The 26,574-nt window shown below is 44.2% G+C and overlaps 1 protein-coding gene and 1 non-coding gene across 2 annotated transcripts; one reads left to right on the top strand and one right to left on the bottom strand.

The window, feature by feature from the left end:
- Nucleotides 1-4,828: 4,828 nt before the first annotated feature.
- On the bottom strand, nucleotides 4,829-4,935 carry LOC144999253 (small nucleolar RNA R71). Its single transcript, XR_013660770.1, has one exon. It is a non-coding gene; the product is annotated as a small nucleolar RNA R71 (small nucleolar RNA).
- A 9,322-nt stretch (nucleotides 4,936-14,257) lies between these two features.
- LOC145047120 (uncharacterized) lies at nucleotides 14,258-14,896 on the top strand. Its single transcript, XM_078995360.1, has one exon. The coding sequence runs from the start codon at nucleotides 14,258-14,260 to the stop codon at nucleotides 14,894-14,896; it is 639 nt and encodes a 212-aa protein (XP_078851486.1).
- Nucleotides 14,897-26,574: the final 11,678 nt, after the last annotated feature.

Raw genomic sequence — 26,574 nt, 5'->3', positions numbered from 1 at the left:
CAAACTCTTCCCTCTCTCTAAGTTTTGCCTCGTTTTGCGTGCTGTTTATACCCCAAAGCCCCGGTAATATTCCCGAGCCCCGAAGTAAGATCCGAAGCCCCGAGGATCCCGAAGAGTGTTATTCCCGAGCCGAAACGCTGCCCATAAGGAGCCCGGTTTTGTGAAGATCTTCCAGATCTACGGAGAAACACCTCTTCTGCAAGCCGTAGTGCTGCCGGATCATCTTTTGATCAAGTGAGTGTGTAGTTATTTTCATTCCAACGCAATATTATGAAGTATTTCCTATAAAATACGTGTTATGTGTATATACTTGGTTGTTATACGTGTGAGTGTATATTCACTCTCTTCTATCTTATAGATCTGATGTATTCTCTATGAAATACGTGTTATGTGTGTATGCCTCATCTGTTATGTGGAATATGTATTGATTAAAACATGTTATACAGGTTTTTAAACTATGTATAAAAATGTATATTTTTATCTACTAATATGTTGGGTAGAACATGGGTAGATAATTGGTGTGTAATAAACAGATGAGAGGCCTTGGTGTTATTGGTGTTATTCTAGTCATTCAGCAGAGTATGGATGACGACCACGGACTATTCTAGACTGTCCTGTGGAACACTAGCAGGCTCATTACCTGTAGGTGTTGTGAACGACGTGTTCACCGGTGTACTCTATCCCCCACATGGTTGCCTTTAGGACACTTATTGTTGAGGAAGCCCCTCTGCAGTAATGTCCGTCCCGATGAAAAAATCCTGAAATAGGTTCCTTATAATAGACGTTATTTTTAGGAACGTAAGGTGAGGATAACGGGAATGGGTAATCGGGTTTATTGTTGATGGTTGAAATTAAATATAATTATTGTGGGTTGAAAACCCTATATGCTCACCAGGCTCCCAAGCCTGACCCACTCAGTTGATTTATTTTACAGGAAGTGGCGCAAGAGCTTAAGATGGGCGAACATCAAGTTGTTTTGTTTACAAGTCTGTATATGTATATATTTGTTGAATGACTTGTAATGCTATTGTTTATGCTTTATGATCTGTATCGGAACATGACATCCCGACTTTTGATTGTGAAATGAAATCATATTTCTTTATGAAATGTTTTGATAAATATCTATTTTATCATGTTTTGTTTTTGGGAACAAATTCCGCATCTCTTTTAAAATTAAAAGGATTTACTCTGAAAATTATTTTAAAAAGCATAAATGAAATCGGTCTTTTCTGGCCGAGATTTTGGGGATGTCACACATCCCTCCTTGATTCTTGGTATTCCAAAGATTCTTATTTGAACCGTGCACCGCCCCGGTGCTTTCAGTAGTACGGGCCCAATACTACTGTCCACACCATCTCAGTACACACCCCAAATCCTCCTCTTCGGATCCCAAATTTCAAGTACTCTATCACTCTCTAACAGATCTCTCATAAGCTCCTCCCTGCTACCTATTCGCTCTCAAGCATCTCATAGAAGCTCACATCTCTCTAGGCTAAGGCATCACAAATCAGGGCACTCTAGTCCTAATAAGAATACCTAGCCTATTCTAACAAGAGAATACACCATAAACATATAATATAAGGGTATTTTGGGAAATCACCGTTCGGGCGCTGACTGATCGTACACACGTTTCTTCCTTGAATTTCTCTAAAAATCTTTTACTCTTAGAAAAGTTAAATTTTCTTTTGAAAATATTTTTCCAAATCCTCAGTTTGAGTTCAAATACTCCCGAAGGTGTACCCGAAGCCCTCAAACCAAGGCTCTGATACCAAATTGTAACACCGTAAATTTCAAAACAAATTTTTCAAATTTTCGTAAAACATAATTCATTTAATATTCATAAAACAACCATATTAATTATCCAATTCAAGTAAACACAAAATCCCAAGATCACAAATGTATAAACTCTGTGTGTGTGTACGGATCAAGCCGGCGCCATCCCGCGGTCGTCACTAGTACCTAAAACAATAACATCAAACATTGTAAGCACAAAGCTTAGTGAGTTCCCCAAAATACCATATATAACACATATTAGCCACTCGAGGCTATAACTCTGTGGGTCCGTGCACCGAAACTCTGTGAACCCTCAGGTTCTAACTCTGTAAACATGCACAACATAAATCACATAGAAATAATGCAGTACAACACATAACATACATAGCATACAAACACTCTATCACATAACTCTGGTTACCTACTCAAGGTAAAGTATAGTGAGAAGACTCACCTCGCGTCTCGGTAAGTTGTGAATCCTGAAATCACTAGTGCTCGATCCCCCGAGCTAAAGTCCTCCTATATCACAATACATCTCTAATTAACACTTTCCCAACTAAGGTTGACTACTCTTTAACAAGTCAACTTAGGTCAACGGTCAACGGTCAACTTTGACCGGACTCGGCGAGTGCACAATAGCGACTCGGCGAGTCTGAGCGTATACACTGATTTCCCTGAAATCCTCCCTTGACACGTTGAGTATCCTCCTAACTCGACAAGTTCCACCTGGCATGAGTTGTGGGGCCACCACGACTCAACTCGGCGAGTCCAGCTTGACTCAGTCCACCTGTCCACTCAGATTTCCCCCCTGACTCACTGAGTCAACCCTCCCCAACTCGGCAAGACCACTCGCTGTGTGGTCGGGCAACATTCATACTACTCGCCGAGTCTGTTCTTCGGACTCGGCGAGTCCGTGCCATGCAATGACTCAAACCTGCTCATAAGGTCAGATCCAGTCCGTTAACCCATAGATCCAGTCCTTCCAAGCATATTTAGCACGTAAAGTCACTATCTTGATGCACATACAATCTCTATATGACCATAAATGATGTTTTTGTCTCAAATACTACAACCCAAGGTCATAAACTCCATTGCTATACATAAATCTTGAAGAATGAGGCTCTATGGACCTCTATGGATCCAGATCCAGAGCCTCAACACAAGAACGGAACTATTTGGCATCAAATCATCCCATAAATGTCCATAAGAAACCCTAGATCCCATTATTCATCACAAAACAGAAAGTAATCTGAAATCATACCTCTAGATTGATGATCTAAGCTTCAAATCCACAGAATAGCAACCTCCTTTGCTTCCTCTTGCTTAGAATCTTCTCCTTCTTTGCTAAATGACACACACAAGGGTCAAGAATGCTTCCTTTCTCTCTCAAAACGTTCAAGCACACAAGGGTTTCTCTCTAAGGGTTGGGTGAGCACAAATGACGGCCATAAGGCCATTTAAATAGGCCGCAAACCCCGAAAATTAGGGTTTCACCACACAGCGTGGACTCGCCGAGTCCACTCTTGGACTCGTCGAGTCCGGACGCGAACCCGTGCCCAAATCCACGATCCTACTCGGCGAGTCTGGGCTCCAACTCGCCGAGTCCTCTAACAATTTCCATAAAAAAATCCAAAATAAATACCTGAAAATTCCGGGCTGTTACAATTTGTTTTCCAAGGATTAGTAATAGCGAACGTGAATCTAATCATCTTAATCGGTAGCCAATGAAGAATTAATCTGATACATTGAAATCATCCATGGGAACAAATGAGTCGAACCTAAACAGAAGTCCTCCTTATTATTGAATTTAGTTGGTAATTCCGTGTTCTAGTTGTTAGTTAGTAAATTTGAGTGTTAGTTATTCTAATTAAGTTTCTAGTCTTGTAAAACTAGAGAAAACCCTTCGTTTAATACATGTTTTTAGATAATATTAGTTTTTAGTCTTAATTTTCTGTTTCCTGTGTTCGATACCCTACTTATTTAACTACACCACAATTAATAGGTCCACTGCCTTTGTGTGTCAATTTTATAATTAAAATTAGGATTAAAACTAGTTGAGTTCACACACATCAAGTTTTTGGCACCGCTGCCGCGGAACGGTTCAAAAAATAGCACTAATTTCTAGTTTTATCGATCCTTTGTGTGAGATTTATCTTGCACAAAGTTATTTTTTTAGGTAATTTAGTTATTAGGATTAGTTTTAATAGTTTTCTGTTTTAGAAATTAAATTAGAAATTTTTTCTGTTTCTGCCTTGAACTCGCCGAGTGCAGTCGAAGCTACTCGGCGAGTCCATCGCAGTTTTGCACTTTTTAGTTTTAGCTTATTTTTGTTCTTTTTACACATTTTTCTTGTTTTGCTTGCAGGATTTTCATGACCATAGGATCCAACACACCTCTGGTTCCCCCTTTTGAAGACCCAGAATCCGCTTTGAGGAAAAACAAAGGCAAGGACGTTGAAAGCTCAAATACACCTAAGAAATCACCTTTGACTAGCTTGAAGGCGGTTTTTGGGAAGAAAAAGAACAAGAAACCAGGAGAGACCAGCAGTCGAAAGAGCGAAGAAAGAAAGTTAGAGGATATTGAAGAGAATCCAAAAGAAGCCGAATTCGAATACGACTATGAAACCGAATATGAAGAGGAAAGCGATCAAGAAAGAGACTTTGATAACACCATGGCGAATATCGATGAAGTTTCCATGGGCGAATGGAAGAAGAGGATACGATATGATACCGGCCCAGGACTTGTGCAACCTGCAATTCCTGCGACTGCCACTTTTGAGCTTAAGGGTCACATACTTCTTCAACTGAAGTAAATTCCCTTCTATGGAAAAGACCACGAAGATGCCTATAAACAATTGGATGAAGTCAATGATGTAGCTGATTATTTTAATGTCCCAAACGTGCCTCGTGAAACTCAATTACTTCGTATGCTTCCAGTTATATTCAAGGGTGCTGCAAAGGATTGGCTCAAGTCACTTTCCCCCGGATCCATCACTACATGGGCTAAGATGAAGGAGGAATTTATTGACCAGTTTTGCCCACCTTCAAAGATAGCCAAGTTGAAGAAAGCTATAGCCAAATTTGAACAACAACCCGGATAATCCCTTTATGATGCATGGGAGAGATACAAAAGTCTACTAAGGAATTGCCCACATCATGATCTTAATAGCCAACAAGAAGTCTCCATCTTTTATGATGGGGTCAATGTGAATACAAGGCAACTTCTTGACTCTCAAGGACCGCTCACCAAGAATCCACCCTCGGTGATTAAGGAATTAATTGAGGAATTCTCTAAACACTCTAGAGAATATCATAACCCACGAAATGAAGTAAGTAGGGGGTAGTGAACACTGTAACGATAACATGGCTACAATGATGGCTAAACTAGATAGTTTAGATAGGAGGATGACTAAGACGGATCAAACAATCCATGCTATTCGCATAGGATGTGAGAATTGTAGAGGACCTCACCTCACTAAGGATTGTGATTTGGATGAGAATGGAAACAACAAGGATCAAGTATTCTATTCAAGTGGTGACAGCTTTGATGATAATTGGCGAAAACTGAAGAAGGAATGGCTCCCATATGACGAGTACAAAAAGGAAAAGGATGAGAAATACAAGCAAAAAGGAAGATGTAACAGCCCGGAATTTCAGGTATTTCTGTAAATTATTTTTGGGACACATTTAGGAGGGGACTCGGCGAGTTGGTGCATGACTCGCCGAGTAGGGCCATGGTCTTGGTCGCAGATACGCGACTGGACTCGGCGAGTCCAATAGGGACTCGGCGAGTCGACGCTGTTCAGCTGAACCCTAGCCGTTTCGATTCTGAATCGTTTATAATGATCTTATGGCCGTCATGTCGCGTCTTTTGGCCGATTGAAGATACCTTGGGAGTTTGTGGGCATCTGGAGCAAGAGTGAGGGCTAGAGGAAGCTTGAAGAGATTGTTAGACAAGGAGAGGCAAGTTGGTGATCAAAGGAAGTCCAAGGAGTCGAGTACTGGAGGTTGGGGACACAGGGAACACGTTTCCAGGTAATCTTCGGATCATAATCTGTAGCTTTTACGTTGTATGCGAATTTAGGTTTTAGGAAACCCATTTAAGGAATTGTTAGATTATAGTGTTGTTATAAGTGTTTAAAAACCCCTGTAATAGTATATGTGAAAGTCCAGGAAGCCCCATATCTATATACTTCGAAATCATGCGAAATACAGGAGGCAGCAGATTGACTGCATGGCAAGGACTCGCCGAGTCCAATGATCAGACTCGGCGAGTAGCTTAAAGATTCACTAGGACTCGCCGAGTTGTTCTTCAGACTCGGCGAGTAGCTTGAAGATTCACTAGGACTCGCCGAGTTGTTCTTCAGACTCGGCGAGTAGCTTGAAGATCTACTAGGACTCGTCGAGTCGTTCTTCAGACTCGGCGAGTGGAGTCGGGGTGTCTATACTCGCCGAGTTGCCCTTTGCACTCGACGAGTCCAGTCAAGATTGACCGTTGACCTGTATGTAACTTAGTAGAGTCAGTTGTCTTGTTTGATAAGATCATTAATAAAGGTATGTGGTATTATAGGGAACCTGCGGATTAGCGGATCGAGTACGAGTAGCTCGAAGGGTTTATAGCTTGCATACTACGAGGTGAGTCTTCTCACTATACTTCACCCGGAAGGGTTTGACTGCGAGACCGGAAGGTCGTATGTGTTATATTTATGCTATGTCTGGAGAGGTAGATGCTTTATATGTGATGTATGCTTATATGTGATGTATGCTTATACGGGCCGGAAGGCGAGACTTTATGTGATAGAAAGAACGGTATGGTGTATGACTTATGTGTTATGTGCATTATGTTACATGTGTTACGTTTTATACTATTATGGGCCGGAAGGCAAAATACTATGGGCCGGAAGGCAATTTAATACGGGCCGGAAGGCGATATGTTATGGGCCGGAAGGCGATTATGTTACGGGCCGGAAGGCAATGTTATGTGGACCGAAAGGTCCGGGCCGGAAGGCGTATGTGGGTAAGTCGTATACTGGGGAACTCACTAAGCATTTATGCTTACTAGTTGTGTTTATGTTTTTCAGGTACTAGTGATGACCGTGGGAAGGCGACAGCGTGACACGTACACACTGCCATTGTTGAAGATCTTGGAGATTTATTATTTATACCTTTGCAATAAACTTGAAATAAACTCTTTTGTCGAAAAATGATGTTTTGTTTTAAATGAAAATTTTATTTGGAAATTTGAGCTGTTACAATTGGTATCAGAGCCTTGGTTTGAGGGATTCGGGTGTACTTTTGGGTGCAACTGAACTCAGACCGGGTATTTGAGGAAAAACCTTTTTAAATAATAAGGACACAACATTTTATAAATGGTAAGGCGGTAAAACAAGGATGGAACAGTGTGTACGAGCAGCCAGCGTCCGAACGGTAAAGATCCCCAGAATACCTTACGATGTTATGTTATGCACTGAATTACGAATTGTTATGCATGCTAGAAGACTAGGTATACATGATAGGACTAGAATTGCCTGTTTTGTGATGCCTTAGTCTAGGGAGATTTCTTATATGGGATGTTTGGCAGCATACAAGTAGACATCGCATACTAGAGGTAGAGTACTCATTATTCGGGATTTGGGGAGGAAGACTTGGGACGAATACTGATACGGTGTGGTCGGTAGTATTGGGCCCGTACTACCGAAGACACCGGATCAGTGGAAGACCCAAGTAAGAATCCCTGGAAATCGGAGACTGAGTAGGGCGCGTATCGAGTACCATTGTACTTGGTGGGGTCTCTGATGATTTTATGTTGTATTTCAGAGACATCATGGTCATCACACGCAATGGGGCGAGTTCGAGCGGTGCGAGTGACAAGGAGATTCGTCAGATTATTCAGGAGGAGGTAGCTGCGGCGGTCCGAGCTGAGATCCCGGAGATGTTTGGGTCTATTAAGACCACGTTGATGGAGGAGTTTGAGGAGCGGTACGCCGCACTTACTGAAGCTGCAGTTGCTGCCGCTACCGCAGCTGTGGCTGCTGCTAGGCCGCAAGGGGGTGATTCATTACTATTCAGGGAATTCAGCAACACGAAACCCCCTGAATTTGATGGGATGCAGGATCCGATTGCAGCTATGAGGTGGATCGCCGACATCGAGGGGTGCTTCTATACTTGCTCATGCCCGGAGCACTTGAGGGTACGGTTCGCCTTGAACCAGCTCCGTCTGGGAGCGAAGGATTGGTGGAAGTTCGTGATGGCGAACTTCACTCAGGCAGAGATTACGGCGGTGACATGGGAGAGGTTTACGGAGATGTTCAGGGACGAGTACGTTCCCCCGGTGGAGAGGGAGCGATTGATTCAGGAGTTCTTGACCCTTAAGCAGGGTACTGATTCCGTGGCAGTGATTACACGGAAGTTTCATGAGAGGGCAATGTTCTGCCCTGAGCTGGTATCTACGGAACAGTCGCGGATGAGCCGGTATTTGGGTGTTTTGAAGAGGGAGATCCGGGAGTTTGTGTCAAACTCCACCTATCGTACTTTCACTGAGCTTCAGGCGAACGCCAGGAAGCGCGAGATCGAGTTGGAGACTCAAGCGAGGGAGGAGGCTGAGTCTCGGCAGGTGGATCGACAGCCGGCCCAGTCTCAGCCGGCAGCCAAGCGGACTAAGTTCGCTGATTCGAGGATGGGAGGTCCGAAGGGTCGCACTTGCGCGAAGTGCGGCAAGAGTCACGAGGGGGTGTGTCGAGCTGGTGGTTGCTACAAGTGTGGCAAGGAGGGACATATTGCCAGGGATTGCCCTAAGAGGTTTATGGTTTGCTTTCACTGCAACCAGACAGGCCATCGGAAGGCCGAGTGTCCGCAACTTCGTCAGGGAGCTACACCTACTACCCGGACTACTGAGACCCGACCGGCGAAGGTCGAGGCCCCGAGGGCTCACGGGAGAGCCTTTCAGCTGACTGCGGAGGAGGTCCGCGCTGCGCCCGATGTTGTGGCAGGTATGTTATCATTCACGTATTTACTTAAAGGTCGAAATGCTATGCTTATGTTAATGTATGTGTAGGTACTTTTCTTGTGAACTCTATGCCTGCTCTAGTGTTATTTGATAGGGGTGCGAGTAGATCGTTTGTATCGTTAGCTTTTAGTCAGCACATCGGCATTAGTCGTGAGCCGTTAAGTCGGCCTTTGAGCGTTTCTATTGCGGCTGAGAGGGTGATTTGTGCTACGGAGGTTCTTCGGGGATGTGTACTAGAGATCTTCGGGGTCGCGTTTCCGATTGACCTAATTCCTATTGCGATGGGGGATGTCTGTGTCATCGTAGGCATGGACTGGTTGAGCCGATTCAGCGCTGTCATCGACTGCGAGCGTCATCTGGTGACTATACGAGACCCTAGTGGGGGAGTTCTTACGGTATACGGCGAGGGTACCCGTTCGAGATCAGCTTTTTGTTCGGCCGCTAGGGCGAGGCAATGCCTACAGCGGGGATGTAACGGTTTTGTGGCGTATGTGATGGATACGCGGGAGAGTTCCGAGAGACCGAAGACATTGAGGGAGGTTCCAGTGGTGCGCGAGTTTCCAGATGTTTTTCCCGAGGATTTGCCAGGAATACCTCCTGCGAGGCAAGTGGAGTTTGGTATCGATCTAGTTCCAGGGGCTGCGCCTATTGCGAAGGTGCCTTATCGTCTTGCACCTCCAGAGATGCAAGAATTGTCCTCGCAACTTCAAGAGTTGTTGGGGAAGGGATTTATTCGGCCGAGTAGCTCGCCGTGGGGAGCACCGATTCTGTTCGTCAAGAAGAAGGATGGTTCACACCGGATGTGTATCGATTACCGGGAGCTGAACAAGGTGACAGTCAAGAACCGCTATCCGTTACCGAGGATCGATGATCTATTCGATCAGTTGCAAGGGGCATCTTGGTTTTCCAAGATTGATTTGAGATCAGGGTACCATCAGGTAAGAGTGCGGGATGAGGACGTCCAGAAGACAGCCTTTAGGACGCGGTATGGGCATTACGAGTTCGTGGTGATGCCTTTTGGGCTCACCAATGCCCCAGCAGTGTTCATGGATCTCATGAACAGGGTATGCAGGCCGATGCTGGATCGGTCTGTGATTGTATTCATCGACGACATTCTGGTGTATTCGCGGTCTAGGGAGCAGCATGAGGGACATTTGAGGGAGGTCCTTGAGGTACTGAGGTCGGAGAAGCTATATGCAAAATTCTCCAAATGTGACTTCTGGTTACGGGAGGTTCAATTTATGGGGCACGTTGTAAATCAGGCAGGGATATTGGTCAATCCGGCCAAGGTGGAAGCGGTGATGAGTTGGGAGGCACCGAAGTCACCTTCGGAGATCAGGAGTTTCCTTGGGTTGGCGGGGTACTATCGAAGGTTCATTAGGGACTTCTCCAAGATCGCGGTGCCGCTTACCAAATTGACCCGAAAGGGTGTTACATTTTCATGGGGATCCGAGCAGCAGACTTCCTTCGAGACACTTCGTCAGAGACTGTGCGAAGCACCAGTATTAGCTCTCCCGGAGGGGATGGAGGACTTTGTCGTATATTGCGACGCATCGATTTCAGGACTGGGTGCAGTGTTGATGCAGAGGGGCCATGTGATAGCCTATGCATCGAGGCAGCTGAAGCCTCACGAAGCGAGATATCCCACGCATGACTTAGAGTTGGGGGCAGTAGTGTTCGCCCTCAAAATTTGGCGTCACTACCTGTACGGGGTTCGTTGTACCATATACACGGACCATAAGAGTTTGAAGTATTTGATGGATCAACCCAACCTAAACATGCGTCAGAGGAGATGGTTAGACGTGGTTAAGGATTATGACTGTGAGATCCTATACCACCCAGGCAAGGCTAATGTGGTAGCTGATGCATTGAGTCGTAGGGCGGAGAGTACTCCATTGCGGGACGTGTGTTTGAGATTGACGGTGATGACTCCGGTATTAGATGCTATTCGTGGGGCACAGGCCGAGGTCGTGAAGTCTGGGATGCAGAAACAGGAGCGGGTCGTCAGGTTGATTTCAGAGTTCGTTACGGATGGGCGGGGACTTCTGACATTTCAGGGTCGGATCTGGGTACCATTCGTGGGCGGTACGCGTGTTACTTTGATGGAGGAGGCACACAGATCGAAATTCTCGATCCATCCCGGTGCTACGAAAATGTATTTGGATTTGAAAAAGGAGTACTGGTGGCCTTGCATGAAGAGAGACGTTGCCTAGTTCGTTGAGAGGTGTTTGACCTGCCGTAGGGTTAAGGCTGAGCACCAGAGACCGCACGGTAAGTTGCAACCCTTGGAGATTCCTGAGTGGAAGTGGGATCAGATCACGATGGATTTCATCACCAAATTGCCGAAAACTGCCAGGGGAGTCGATGCAATTTGGGTGATTGTGGATAGGCTAACAAAGAGTGCACACTTCCTTGCCATTAGCGAAAGTTCTTCAGCAGAGAAGTTGGCAGAGTTATACGTGAGAGAGATAGTATCTCGGCATGGAGTGCCGACCTCGATTGTTTCGGACCGCGATGTACGTTTCACTTCCAGGTTCTGGAAGAAATTCCATGAGGAGTTGGGTACTAAACTGCATTTTAGTACCGCATACCATCCCTAGACCGACGGTCAGAGCGAGCGGACGATCCAGACATTGGAAGACATGCTTAGAGCGTGTGTGTTAGACTTCGGGGGTAGCTGGGATGCGCATCTGCCGCTGGCTGAGTTTTCCTACAACAACAGCCATCATTCGAGCATTGGTATGCCACCTTTTGAGTTGTTGTATGGTAGGAGGTGTCGGACTCCCATTTGCTGGGGAGAAGTGGGACAGAGAGTGATGGGCAGTACAGAGATCGTACTTCAAACGACCGAACAGATTCAACGAGTGAGGCAGAGGTTATTGACCGCCCAGAGCCGACAGAAGAGTTATGCGGACAGACGCCGGTCCGAGCTCGAATTCCAGGTCGGCGAATTCGTTCTCCTAAAGGTTTCTCCTTGGAAAGGGGTGATCCGGTTCAGGAAGAGGGGCAAATTGGGGCCCCGGTTCATAGGCCCATTCCGGGTAATTGCAAGGGTAGGTCGGGTAGCTTATCGGTTGGAGTTGCCAGCGGAGCTGAGTCAGATTCACAATACCTTCCACGTATCACAGCTGAGGAAGTGTATAGCCGATGAGGCAGCAGTGGTTCCGTTAGAAGATATTCAGGTGAATGCGAGTCTGAATTACGCCGAGAGACCAGTAGCTATCAGGGATCGGAAGATCAAGGTTCTACGGAACAAGGAGATACCTCTGGTGTTGGTTCAGTGGCAACATCGGAAGGGATCGGAGATGACTTGGGAGCCGGAAAGAGAAATGCGGGAGCAACATCCGGAGTTATTCGCAGAATGAGACTTCGAGGGCGAAGTCTAGTTCTAGTGGGGGAGAGTTGTAACAGCCCGGAATTTCAGGTATTTCTTTAAATTATTTTTGGGACACATTTAGGAGGGGACTCGGCGAGTTGGTGCATGACTCGCCGAGTAGGGCCATGGTCTTGGTCGCAGATACGCGACTGGACTCGGCGAGTCCAATAGGGACTCGGCGAGTCGACGCTGTTCAGCTGAACCCTAGCCGTTTCGATTCTGAATCGTTTATAATGATCTTATGGCCGTCATGTCGCGTCTTTTGGCCGATTGAAGATACCTTGGGAGTTTGTGGGCATCTGGAGCAAGAGTGAGGGCTAGAGGAAGCTTGAAGAGATTGTTAGACAAGGAAAGGCAAGTTGGTGATCAAAGGAAGTCCAAGGAGTCGAGTACTGGAGGTTGGGGACACAGGGAACACGTTTCCAGGTAATCTTCGGATCATAATCTGTAGCTTTTACGTTGTATGCGAATTTAGGGTTTAGGAAACCCATTTAAGGAATTGTTAGATTATAGTGTTGTTATAAGTGTTTAAAAACCCCTGTAATAGTATATGTGAAAGTCCAGGAAGCCCCATATCTATATACTTCGAAATCATGCGAAATACAGGAGGCAGCGGATTGACTGCATGGCGAGGACTCGCCGAGTCCAATGATCAGACTCGGCGAGTAGCTTGAAGATTCACTAGGACTCGCCGAGTTGTTCTTCAGACTCGGCGAGTAGCTTGAAGATTCACTAGGACTCGCCGAGTTGTTCTTCAGACTCGGCGAGTAGCTTGAAGATCTACTAGGACTCGTCGAGTCGTTCTTCAGACTCGGCGAGTGGAGTCGGGGTGTCTATACTCGCCGAGTTGCCCTTTGCACTCGACGAGTCCGGTCAAGATTGACCGTTGACCTGTATGTAACTTAGTAGGGTCAGTTGTCTTGTTTGATAAGATCATTAATAAAGGTATGTGGTATTATAGGGAACCTGCGGATTAGCGGATCGAGTACGAGTAGCTCGAAGGGTTTATAGCTTGCATACTACGAGGTGAGTCTTCTCACTATACTTCACCCGGAAGGGTTTGACTGCGAGACCGGAAGGTCTTATGTGTTATATTTATGCTATGTCTGGAGAGGTAGATGCTTTATATGTGATGTATGCTTATATGTGATGTATGCTTATACGGGCCGGAAGGCGAGACTTTATGTGATAGAAAGAACGGTATGGTGTATGACTTATGTGTTATGTGCATTATGTTACATGTGTTACGTTTTATACTATTATGGGCCGGAAGGCAAAATACTATGGGCCGGAAGGCAATTTAATACGGGCCGGAAGGCGATATGTTATGGGCCGGAAGGCGATTATGTTACGGGCCGGAAGGCAATGTTATGTGGACCGAAAGGTCCGGGCCGGAAGGCGTATGTGGGTAAGTCGTATACTGGGGAACTCACTAAGCATTTATGCTTACTAGTTGTGTTTATGTTTTTCAGGTACTAGTGATGACCGTGGGAAGGCGCCGGCGTGACACGTACACACTGCCATTGTTGAAGATCTTGGAGATTTATTATTTATACCTTTGCAATAAACTTGAAATAAACTCTTTTGTCGAAAAATGATGTTTTGTTTTAAATGAAAATTTTATTTGGAAATTTGAGCTGTTACAGAAGAGGTTTCTATCAAAAGGAGGAACCGGTTATGGAAAATAGGGCTAATTTGGAAGAAATGCTTACAAGATTCATAGCCGCATCCGAGAAACGACACAATGATACCGATGCTACACTTAAAGATTAACAAAATATGTTGAGAGAACACCAACTTATGATGAAAGATCAATAAGCTTTTCTTAGGAATTAGCAAGCATCTATTCTCAACATAGAAAAACAGCTAGGGTAACTTGCACAACAAGTGAATGAGAGAAGACTGGGTGGACTTCCGAGCAATACCGAAAGTAACCCGAAAGGTGCACATATAAACATTGTCACAACTAGGAGTAGGAAGATTGTAACCCCTCTGGCCCTTATTCAGAACGAAGATCCAAAACCGATGCAAAAGAAGGAGGCAGAAGGGCAGAATCAAGATCAGACCCAATTGAACCTAGACCCGACTCGTCGAGTCCACGATATGGACTCGACGAGTTCGACACCTGATCAGAAAAATAAACCTCCTATTAAGCCATATCATCCTCTACTACCTTATCCAGCTCGAGCTAGACATGAAAAGAATGAAGAAGACTACCAGAAGTTTTTAGAACACATAAAGGCTCTTCAAAGTAATATACCATTCATAGAAGCGGTTCCTCAGATGCCAAAATACGCCAAATTTCTCAAGGAGCTTCTAACTAATAGAAGGAAGATGGAAGAAGTGAAGAAGGTGGTCATAAACGAGAACTGTTCAGCTGCTATGTTGAACAAACTTCCTAAGAAGAAAGGAGATCTGGGAAGTTTAACATTGCCCTATCAATTTGGAAACTTGGCCACCATTTATGCACTAGCTGATTCAGGGGCAAGTGTAAATCTCATGCCTTACTCGTTTTTCAAAAAGTTGGATCTTCCCGAGCCAAGGCCCATTCATATGGCAATACACCTAGCAAACAAGACGGTTACATTTCCTAAGGGAATTTGTGAAGATATTTTGGTGAAGGTGGACAAGTTCGTGTTCCCCGCAGACTTTATAGTTTTAGACATGGAAGCGGATCCCCATGTCCCGATTATATTAAGAAGGCCTTTCCTTAATACAGCAAGTGCTATTGTAGACATGTGAGATTCAAAACTTACCCTTCGGGTAGGAGACGAATCAGTCACTTTTAGAGTTGATCAAGCCATGAAGCATGTAAAGAGTAGTGACGACACGACATTTTCAATTGACATGTTGGAAGAATTGTTGGAAGATTGGAATGAAGATAAACCAATCAAGTCCAACATCTCATTTGAAGATGAGTTTGATGCTGAAAGGGACCTGCTGGTATTAGAAAGACTGCTCGAGGAAGCTGATTATAACGATCTGATCAGAAGTGCAGAAAGTCCGACTCGCCAAGTAGCCTCGACCGACTCGGCGAGTCCATTCGAAGAACCCCGAATAGTCGTGAATATTACAATGGACTCGATGAGTCCCCTAACTAGACTCGACGTGTTCAGCATTCAGAACACAAAAACTGAGCTCAAGGCACTACCAGATCACTTGGCATACACATTTCTTGAAGATGGAAAGCAAAAACCTATAATTATAGTTGCTGATTTGGCCAAACATGAGAAAGAGATCCTTGTGGGTGTATTAAAGAAGAGGCAAGGTGCTATACTCCGTCCTAATGTTCCCACAAAATTAACTTAGAAGATGGGTCCAAAGTTGTAGTGCAACACTAACGAAGACTCAACCCGAACATGCACGAAGTAGTGAAAAAGGAGGTGGTGAAATTACTAGATGCCAGAATCATTTATTCAATCTTCGATACCCCATAGGTGAGTCCGGTCCAAGTTGTTCCGAAGAAAGGAGGTATGACGGTAGTAGCTAATGAAAACAATGAATTAATTCCAACAAGAACGGTAACTGGGTGGCGAGTTCGCAACGACTATAGGAAGCTAAATGAGGCGACATGCAAGGATCACTTTCCATTTCCTTTTATCGATCAACTTCTTGAGAGGCTTTCTGGTCATCTTTATTATTGTTTTCTCGATGGGTTTTTAGGGTACTTTCAAATTCCAATCAACCCACAAGACCAAGAGAATACCACTTTTACATGCCCGAGTGGAACATTTGCATATAGATGCATGCCTTTTGGGTTATGCAATGCACCCGCTACTTTCCAAAGGTGCATGATGGCTATCTTTCATGATATGATCGAAAAGTTTATGGAGGATTTTATGGATGACTTCTTGGTTTTTGGGTCCTCTTTTGAAGATTGTCTCTCCAACTTGGATCTAATGTTAGCAAGATGTGAGAAGACCAACCTTGTCCTTGATTGGGAGAAGTGTCATTTTATGGTGAATGAAGGAATTGTGCTAGGATACAAGGTCTCAAGGATGGGGATGGAGGTGGATAGAGCAAAGGTGGACACTATATCCAAATTGCCACCTCCAACAAATGTCAATGGGGTAAGAAGCTTTTTAGGCCATAAGGGGTTTTATAGGCGTTTTATTAAAGACTTTTCAAAGATCACAAGACCCTTGAATCAACTTCTTTTGAAGGACGCCCCATTCAACTTTTATAAATAATGTCTTGAAGCATTTGTTGAAGGAAAAGTTGACTACTTCACCTATTATGGTAGCTCCAAATTGGAGTCTTCCTTTTGAGCTAATGTGTGATGCTAGTGACTTTGCGGTGGGAGTTGTTTTGGGACAAAGGATTGACAAGCATTTTCATTCTATCTATTATGCAAGTAAGACCCTAAACCTAACACAAGAGAACTACACTACTATAGAAAAGGAGCTACTAGCGATAGTTTTTGCATTTGATAAATTTCGCTCATATTTGGTTTTGTCAAAAACCATAGTTTTTACCGACCATTCTGCCCTTAAATATCTTTTTGCTAAACAAGATGCTATGCCAAGGTTGATTCGTTAGGTGTTGCTACTACAAGATTTGACATTGAAATACAAGATAAGAAGGGGATGGAGAACGTGGATGTCGATCATCTATCGAGATTGGAAAACCCGCATTTAGAAGAGTTAGAAGAAAACAAGATTGGAGAGGAATTTCCTACAGAGCATTTATTGGTTATAGCAGGAGGTATTCCATGGTCTGCAGATATAGCTAACTATTTAACTAGTGAATACATCCCAAAAGACTTGAGCCGCCAACAAAACAAGAAGTTCTTTTCAAAAATCAAGTATTACTTTTGGGATGAGCCATACCTCATTCGCAGTTGTGCTGATGGTATGATAAGAAGATGTGTATCCAGGAAAGAAAGTCGGGAAATCTTGGAGCATTGTCATAGCGGGCCCACTAGAGGACATCATGGAGTGCAATATATGGCCAAGAAAGTTTTTTATTCGGGTTTTTATTGGCCTACTATCTTTAAAGATGCTACAAAATTTGTCAAATAATGCGATTCATGGAAAAGGATGGGAAACATTTCATCATGCAACGAGATGCCCCAACATAGCATTCAAGTTTGTGAAATATTTGATGTTTGGGGAATTGACTTCATGGGACCTTTTCCAATGTCAAAGGGAAATAAATATATTTTGGTAGCAGTCGATTATGATGGGTTTTGTACATAAGAACATTCCTATGTGCGCATACAAACCCTAATGCTTGGATCTAGGCTTCTATAATTAAACATGCATTGAATCCAAGACTCCGAATGGCTAATTAGGTATAAGAACAATTCAAAACCAGAGTTAAAAGCATACCTTGAAACACTTGTTTGATCTTCTTGTTCTTGGAGCTTTAGAGTCACAATTGTCACTCCTCTAATGGCTTACAAACACCAACTAGCAAAGAGAATGATTTGAGAGAGAGGAGAGAGGAGGAAATCAGCCAGGGTATCCTTGCTGTAAAGGAGGTGTCGATTTCTCTATCCCAAGGGGTCTATTTACACTTGTAAGGCTCTTGGGGTTTCACCCTTAAACCCTAATTGGATAACTTAAACTCTAAGTAATCCTAATCCTTACCAAAGATAAGCCATGGACGATTTTAGGCTTATCCTAGCCCTAGAAATCGTCCACCCTCTTTCCAATAAGGATTTACAGCCTAAAGTGTAACTATCAAACAATTGACAGTTTATACCCTCTTATTTAATTAATCTCTTTAAGTCACCAAATTAATACTAATTAATCTATGACTTATATTAATCAAATAACAATATTATTATTCATTATATTATTCTCATAATATATTAATAATATCTATTCTCTCATAATAAATCATCCTGTCAAGTTGCTATGGTGAAGGCAACCCAAAAGGACCATGCACAATCGGGTCAAATACTTGCCTAATATAGTTGCAGCCTTAGACACTATTCCAACAGTCTCCCACTTGGATAAGTCTAGTAACTATATGCACAAGTACAATCCGATTTGCAATCGTAGCTCTCAAAGACGCTGTCAAAATCTGATCTAATCAATCTTGTCCTTCAGATAAGGGATCGTACAGTCCTCTGTTAGATATCATGCTGACAATTCTATGGAATGATTAGTCTAGCATTTGGTTTCTCGATCTCCAATTTATTTGACATAGAACTTAATCGAACACATCAATTCAGTTCTGACCGGGCCCGGTACATAAGTCAAATCAAATCATTGAGTGGCCGAGATATCACTTTTTTCCTTCTTAGGATAAAAGTTACAGATAAACTTCGACTTATATGCATTTACTTATTCATTAACCAACTATACACAACAATGCGTTTTATAACATTGAGTTACCAATGCAGTTTCGCATTATCAATGTACAATCAATTAGAAAATAACAAACCATATATCTAGGTTTTAAACTATATGATATTATCGTCTTGCGATCACCATTTTTATCACATTCCATAAGGTGATTCCGGAAAGTGCGGGTTTGTTCCAATGCTCAAAACCAGTTCATAAGCACTCATGAACGTTGCAGCAATCTTTTGCTATGTCTAAAACCATTTAGACACTCTACACACCTATTCGTGACAATATTCATTCATATCTACTTCCGACATATGAACAATTGTGGAAAATTTGAACAATTCGATTATTCTTAATGAACTCAATTATTCTGGAAGTCAAAACATGCAAAGTGAAACAATAGTTAAACAATTAACATAAGACAGTAACATTACTTATAAATAAAACTCCTTTATTTAATCATCAAATGTTCATTACATTTATCTATTATACGTTTCTAATACTATCTAATCTATGCTAATATCATCCTTCAGCCCAATACTCCTAGCATGCTGCAAATGCTTAACCCTACTCAGTCCCTTCGTAAGCGGATCTGCTGGGTTATCTTCTGATGATATCCTCTTCACTACGAGTTGTCCTTCTACACGATGTCTAATAAAGTGATATTTTCTGTCGATATGTCGTGATCTACCATGATCTCTTGGGTCCTTGGTCATGGCAACCGCTCCTTCATTATCACAGAAAATCTCCATGGGCTCCTTTATGGCAGGTACAACTCCAAGATCACCAATGAAGTTCTTCAGCCATATTACCTCCTTTGACGCTTCGCTCGCTGCAATGTACTCTGATTCGCACGTTGAATCAGCAACGGTTTCCTGCTTGGAACTTTTCCAAGTTACTGCTCCTCCATTCAGGGTAAAGACCCAGCCCGACTGCGAACGGTAGTTGTCCCTGTCGGTCTGAAAGATGGCGTCACTATACCCTCGCACCTTCAAGTCATCACTCCCTCTGAGGACTAAGAACCATTCCTTCGTCCTCCGAAGGTACTTAAGGATATTCTTCACCGCAATCCAATGGGATCTGCCAGGGTTCCCTTGATATCTACTAACCATGCTCAAAGCAAAGGATACATCAGGGTGAGTACAAGTCATAGCGTACATGATTGAGCCAACTGCGGAAGCGTATAGAACTCGGCTCATTTCAGCTATCTCAGCTTCGGTACTCGGACTTTGAGTCTTACTCAACTTGGCATTGTTTTGTATCGGTAATTCTCCCTTCTTCGAGTTTTCCATACTAAAACGTTTTAGTATCTTCTCTAAGTAAGTGTTTTGACTAAGCCCTATTAGTCTCTTACTTCTTTCTCTTACTATCCTTATTCCCAAAATATAGGAAGCCTCTCCGAGATCCTTCATAGCGAAGCACTTCCCGAGCCAGGACTTAACCTCCTGCAGAGTCAGGATGTCGTTTCCTATGAGTAATATGTCATCGACATATAGAATGAGGAAGCTTACTATACTCCCACTGGCTTTGACATATACACACGATTCATCTTCGCTTTATACAAATCCAAACTCTTTGACTTTCTCATTGAAGCAAAGATTCCATCTGCGAGACGCTTGCTTTAGTCCATAAATGGACTTCTCAAGCTTACACACTCTATTAGGATGCTTCGGATCCACAAACCCCTCTGGCTGAGCCATGTAAACATCCTCAGCCAACTTCCCGTTAAGGAAATCGGTCTTGACATCCATTTTCAAAATCTCATAATCATGAAATGCGGCAATTGCTAGCATCACTCTAATAGATTTTATCTTTGCAACTGGTGAGAAGGTATCTTCATAGTCAACTCCAGGAGTTTGAGTATAGCCCTTCGCAACCAATGACGCTTTATACGTGTGTACCTTTCCATCCACGTCGGTCTTCTTCTTGAAGATCCATTTGCACCCAACGGTCTTACGTCCAGGCACATTATCAACCAAATTCCAAACTTGGTTGTCATACATGGATTGGATCTCGCTATCCATTGCCTCTTTCCACTTTGCAGACTCCGGGCCTGCGATGGCTTCCTTATAGCTATTAGGTTCATCAAGATTTATTAGTGTACTATCACTAATATACGTGTCCCCTTCGGTAGTAATATGAAAACCATACAACTGGGGTTGAACTCTAACTCTTTCGGAACATCTAAGAGGTAATGATACGTCAATTGGTTACACCGGAGTTTCCTCCTCGGGTTGAGCGCCAGCGGTAGAGGTTACTTCATCTATCGATTCCTTGAATCTCTTCAAGATCGATTTGCTTCCCACTGTCTCCTTGGCCTATGAGTTCTCGCTCTCGGAAAACTCCTCTCCTCGTAACAAAGACAACATTGTCCTTCGGTATATAGAAGAGCTATCCAAAGGATTTCTGCGGGTAGCCGATGAAAATACATCGCTCACTACGAGGTTTGAGCTTGTCGTGAGTATCTCATCTTACAAAAGCCTCGCAACCCCAAACCTTGATATGTGCTAACGAAGGAGCTTTCCCTGTCCACATCTCGTGAGGTGTTTTGGCAACCTTCTTAGTAGGGACTCGGTTAAGGATATGGGCGGCAGTCTCTAAGGCATACCCCCAAAAAGAGATAGATAGCGAAGCACGACTCATCATAGAGCGAACCATGTCCAACAAGGTTCGATTACGCCTTTCTGCCACACCATTCAATTGTGGTGTCCTAGGTGGCGTCAATTGTGAAACAATTCCACACTCCTTGAGATAATCGTGGAATTCAAGACTTAGGTACTCTCCTCCTCGATCGGATCGAAGCATCTTGATCTTCCTGCCCAATTGATTCTCCACTTCATTTTTGAACTCTTTGAACTTTTCAAAAGTTTCTGACTTTTGCTTGATTAAGTAGATATACCCATATCTACTATAGTCATCGGTAAAAGTCACGTAGAAGCTTCCATCCTTCGTGGTAGATCTAAACGGTCCACACACATCGGTATGTATGAGGTCCAATAGACCCTTACCCCTTTCGCACGTACCAGCAAAGGGTGACTTAGTCATCTTTCCAAGTAAAAAAGACTCGCATGTGTCATCTTCCCTAAGGTCGAATGAATCCAACACTCCATCCTTTTGGAGTTAGGTTATGCGTTTCTTGTTGACATGTCCAAGACGACAATGCCATAAGGATGCCTTATCCATACTATTGGAAGAATCCATGCATAAAACATCATTTCCTAAGTTATCAACAATCATAAAAGTTTCATAAATTCCATTACATGGTATAGCTTCAAAGTAAAAGACACCATTTAGATAAGCTAAAATAGAACCAGTCTCATTATTAAAAGAAAATCTAAAACCTTGTCTAAACAAACCATGAAATGAAATGATGTTTCTTGCCATTTCTGGCGAATAGCAACAATTGTTCAAATCTAAAGACAAACCATTCCTAAGCACTAAAGAATACACTCCAATCTTTGTCACAGGCGACGATCTTCTGTTCCCCATGATTAGATTTATTCTTCCATGCTCCACGTCTCTATTTCTTCTTAGTCCCTGCACATTAGAACAAATGTGGTAACCACAACTGGTATCAAGAACCCAAGAAATATCATGAGATGAATCATTAGATTTAATTGTGTATATACCTGCGAAAGATGGCTTGATCTTTCCTTCCTTGATGGCTTGCAGGTACTCTGGGCAGCTTCTCTTCCAATGTCATATCTTCTTGCAGTGGTGACACTCTGCCTCCTTCAGGTTAGGGCAGGGCTTAGCGGGATCAACTTTGGTCCCACTAGAAGAGGCACCATCTCGGGATTTAACCGTGCGATAGTTCTTAGATGAAGCCTTCCTCTTCTTTCCCTTTCCTTGTCCAATTGCCAAGACAGGAGCGGCGGGCGGATTGGGAGTTGGTGCAACAGACTTGTCCTTGAAGTTGCTCTCAGCGACCCTCAAGAGACCTTGGAGTTTGCTTAGGGTGGCCTCTTCTTTTTTCATTTGATAGGTCATCCTAAATTGATTGTAACTTGGAGGCAAAGAGTGAAGCACCAGTCCACTTGAGTAGGGATTGTCCTATGAAGAACTTGATTTGTTTTCACTATAACCAGACTGGCCATAAGCAGCTCAACTGTCTGAGGTTGCAGGGAGGGGGAGGAGCGGTGGTGGTGGATGTGCCCTCCATATTGAGGATTACCAATGGCCGCCCTGCCAACGAGGATGCTCCGGCAGTGAAGAGCCTTGCATTTCAACTGACTGCCGAGGAGGCACGGGCAACACTAGACATTGTGGCCGATACATATTTATTCTTCTATTCTCTTTGTATCTGTTTCGCTTATGTGTACTATATGCTTGTATAGGGACCTTTCTGGTCAATGGTATGTCTGCTCATGTCTTGTTTGATTTGGGTGCTACCCGATCGTTCGTATCTCTTGTGCTTAACAAGAAGTTCCGAGACGTGCTGGGAACTTTGGATTCCCCGCTCGAGGTGGAGATTGCAGATGACCGCACCGTTAGTGCTGCGAGGGTGTATCAGGGTTGTGCCCTGAATGTTCTTGGTGAGAGGTTTCATGTCAACCTAGTCCCGATACCGTTACGAGGGCTAAAGGTAATTGTAGGGATGGACTGGTTGGGGGCCAATAGGGCCATGATCGATTGTGCGCACCATTTAATTAGGGTTCAAACCCCAAGTGGGGGAGAACTAGTTATCCATGGTGATAGAGCCTCGTGGAGGCCGACTCTCTATTCGGCTGCGAGGGCTAGGATATTTCTGCAGCAGGGATGTACGAGATTTCTGGCCTATATCGCGGATGCAAGGGTAGAGACCACAATAGAGGTGGGCAGTGTGCCGGTTCTACAGGACTTTCGGGATTTGTTCCCCGAGGAGTTACCAGGAGTGCCTCCGGAGAGGCAGATGGAGTTTCGCATCGACTTGGTGCCTGGTGCCACTCCGATAGCAAAGGCACCATATCGGTTGGCACCACCTGAGATGCAAGAGCTATCTACGCAGCTCCAGGAGTTGCTAGACCGAGGGTTCATACGTCCGAGCAGTTCCCCGTGGGGAGCAGCAATCCTTTTCGTGAAAAAGAAGGATGGATTTCACAGGATATGCATCGATTATAGGGATCTGAACAAACTAACAGTGAAGAACCGTTATCCATTACCAAGGATCGATGATTTGTTCAATCGACTGCAGGGTGTGTCTTGGTTTTCAAAGATTGATTTTCATTCGGGATACCATCAGATGAGGATTCGGGATGAGGATATATCGAAGACGGATTTCAGGACTCGATATGGGCATTATGAGTTCGTGGTGATGCCTTTGGACTCACCAATGCCCCAACAACGTTCATGAATCTTATGAACAGGGTGTGTAGACCGATGCTGAATTAGTCGGTGATCGTTTTCATTGATGATATCCTGGTCTATTCTAAGACCAGGGAGCAGCATGAGCAATATTTAAGGGAGGTACTAGAAACCCTGAGGGGGAAGAAGCTTTATGCAAAGTTCCCCAAGTGTGATTTCTAGCTGAGGGAGGTACAGTTTTTGGGGCATATCATCAATAAGGAGAGCATTTCGGTTGATCCATCCAAGGTTGAGGCTGTGATGCATTGGGAAATACCGAAGAGCGCCTCAGAGATTTGTAGCTTCTTGGGTCTAGTGGGCTATTACTAAAGATTTATCCAGGATTTCTTCAAGATTGTTGTGCCATTGACCCGTTTTACCAAGAAGAATGTGACCATTTGGTGGGGCACGGATCAACAGATGGCTTTTGAAACCATGATACGGAGGTTATACGAGGCTCCGATTCTAGTGCTACCTGAGGGGTTAGACGATTTGGTGGTGTATTGCGATGCATCGATTTCGGGGTTAGGTGCAGTTTTGATGCAGAGGGGGCACGTGATAGCAAACACCTTGAGGCAGTTGAAGCCTCATGAAACAAATTACCCCACTCACGACCTCGAATTGGGGGCAGTGGTGTTCGCCCTCAAGATTTGGAGGCACTATTTGTATGGTGTGCGGTGCACCATATACACTGATCACAAGAGTTTAAATTATTTAATGGATCAGAAAAACCTCAACATGTGTTTGAGGAGATGGTTGGACGTACTAAAGGATTATGATTGTGAGATTCTATATCACCCGGGGAAGGCCAACGTGGTGGCCGATGCTTTGAGCCGCAAGACGACGGGGTCCCCGATTGGGAACATTTGCATGAGGATAACAGTGATTTCTCCTTTGTTAAATATGATCAAGAAGGCCCAAGTCGAGGCTGTGAAGAAGGAATATTGGAAAATTGAGCGGATACAGGGGCAGTACCTGATGTTTGTGAAAGATGGTCGAGGTCTTTTGACACAATGTGGCCGAGTGTGGGTACCAGTGACCGGAGGAGCGAGACAGAAAATATTAGAGGAGGCACACAAATTCAAGTTCTCTATACACCTAGGGGCTACAAAAATGTATAGAGACTTGAGACTAAGTTATTGGTGGCCTTGTATGAAGCGGGAGATCGCCTGGTTTGTGGAGCAGTGCTTGACCTGCAGGAAGGTCAAGGTCGAGCATCAGCGGCCTCATGGAAAGGTCCAACCATTACCCATTCCCATGTGGAAGTGGGAAGAGATCACCATGGATTTCATCACGAAGTTACTAAGGACAGTGAGGGGTGTGGACGCTATATGGGTGATTGTGGATAGATTAACGAAGAGCACCCACTTTATTCCGATCTCTAAAAGCACATCTGCTGAGAAGTTGGCAGACATTTATGTGAAAGAGGTGGTGGCTAGGCACGGGGTTCCCGTGTCGGTGGTCTCTGATAGGGATGTCCGGTTTACATCCAGGTTCTAGAAGAAGTTTCATGAGGAACTGGGCACCCAGTTGCATTTCAGCACGGCATATCACCCCCAGACAGATGGCCAGAGCGAAATAATGATCCATACACTTGAGGATATGCTCTAGGCATGTGTATTAGACTTTGGAGGTAGTTGGGACACATACCTCCCACTGGTAGAGTTTTCATACAATAACAGTTATCATGCTAGTATCGACTGAGCTCCTTTCGAGATGTTATATGGTCAGAGGTGTAGGACCCTGGTGTGTTGGGATGAGGTTGGGCACCGGGTCATAGGAAGCACTGAAGTAGTGCTCAAGACTACCGAGCTGATTTTGCATATATGCAACCGGTTACGGGTCGCACAGAGCTGTCAGAAAAGCAATGCTGACCGAAGGCAATCAGATCTTGAGTATCAGGTGGGGGATTTCGTGTTGCTGAAGGTGTCACCCTGGAAAGGGATTATCAAATTTCAGAATAGGGGCAAGCTGGGTCCTCGGTATATAGGCCCGTTCAGAATCACGGCCCGGTTGGGCATGGTGGCATATCGCTTGGATTTGCCAGAGGAGCTTAGCCAGATTCACAACACCTTCCACGTGTCTTAGCTTCGAAAGTGTGTCACTGATGAGTTCGTAATCGTCTCGTTAGACGACATTCAGGTGGATGAGAGCCTGAACTATATCGAGAATCTGGTTACGATTATTGATAGGAAAACCAAGGGCCTTTGGAATAAGGTAATAAGATTGGTAAAGGTGCAATGGCAGTATCGTAAGGGCTTCGAATGGACTTAGGAGCCGGAAGAGGAGAGGCGAGAGCACTACTCAGATTTGTTTGGGGCAGCAGACTTCGAGGACGAAATCTAGTTCAAGCAGGGGAGACTTCTAACACTTGTTCCTGGTTCTAGAGGTTGATTATAGTTTTTAAGGGGGTTTTGTGCATGGACTCGGTGAGTTGGGAGTACAACTCGCCGAGTAGGGGCATCTAATCGTGAACGCGAGATCGATACCTACTCGGCGAGTCGGAAGTGCCGACTCGGCGAGTAGGAGCTGTAAGAGGAAACCCTAGTTTTTAAGGGTTACACCCTATATAAGGATCATTATCTGCACTTATGGCATCCCTTAGCATCTTATTACCACTGAGAGAGACGTTTTCGGCCGTGAACCCCCCCTTGAGTGAGAGTAAGAGCTTGGTTTAGCAAACTTGGAGTGTTGAAGAAGAGATTTAGAAGAAGGAACAAGAGACGAAGCAGTAGACCCGACAACTACACTGCATTGGGCATCATTTTAAGGTAAAAAGTCGTTACCTTGAACTGTAGA

The sequence above is a fragment of the Lactuca saligna genome, chromosome 5, assembly GCF_052625555.1.
Source record: "Lactuca saligna cultivar CGN05327 chromosome 5, ASM5262555v1, whole genome shotgun sequence".
Taxonomy (NCBI): Eukaryota; Viridiplantae; Streptophyta; class Magnoliopsida; order Asterales; family Asteraceae; genus Lactuca; species Lactuca saligna.
Note: the sequence above shows the minus strand (reverse complement) of the source record. Positions and strands in the feature narration are given on the sequence as shown.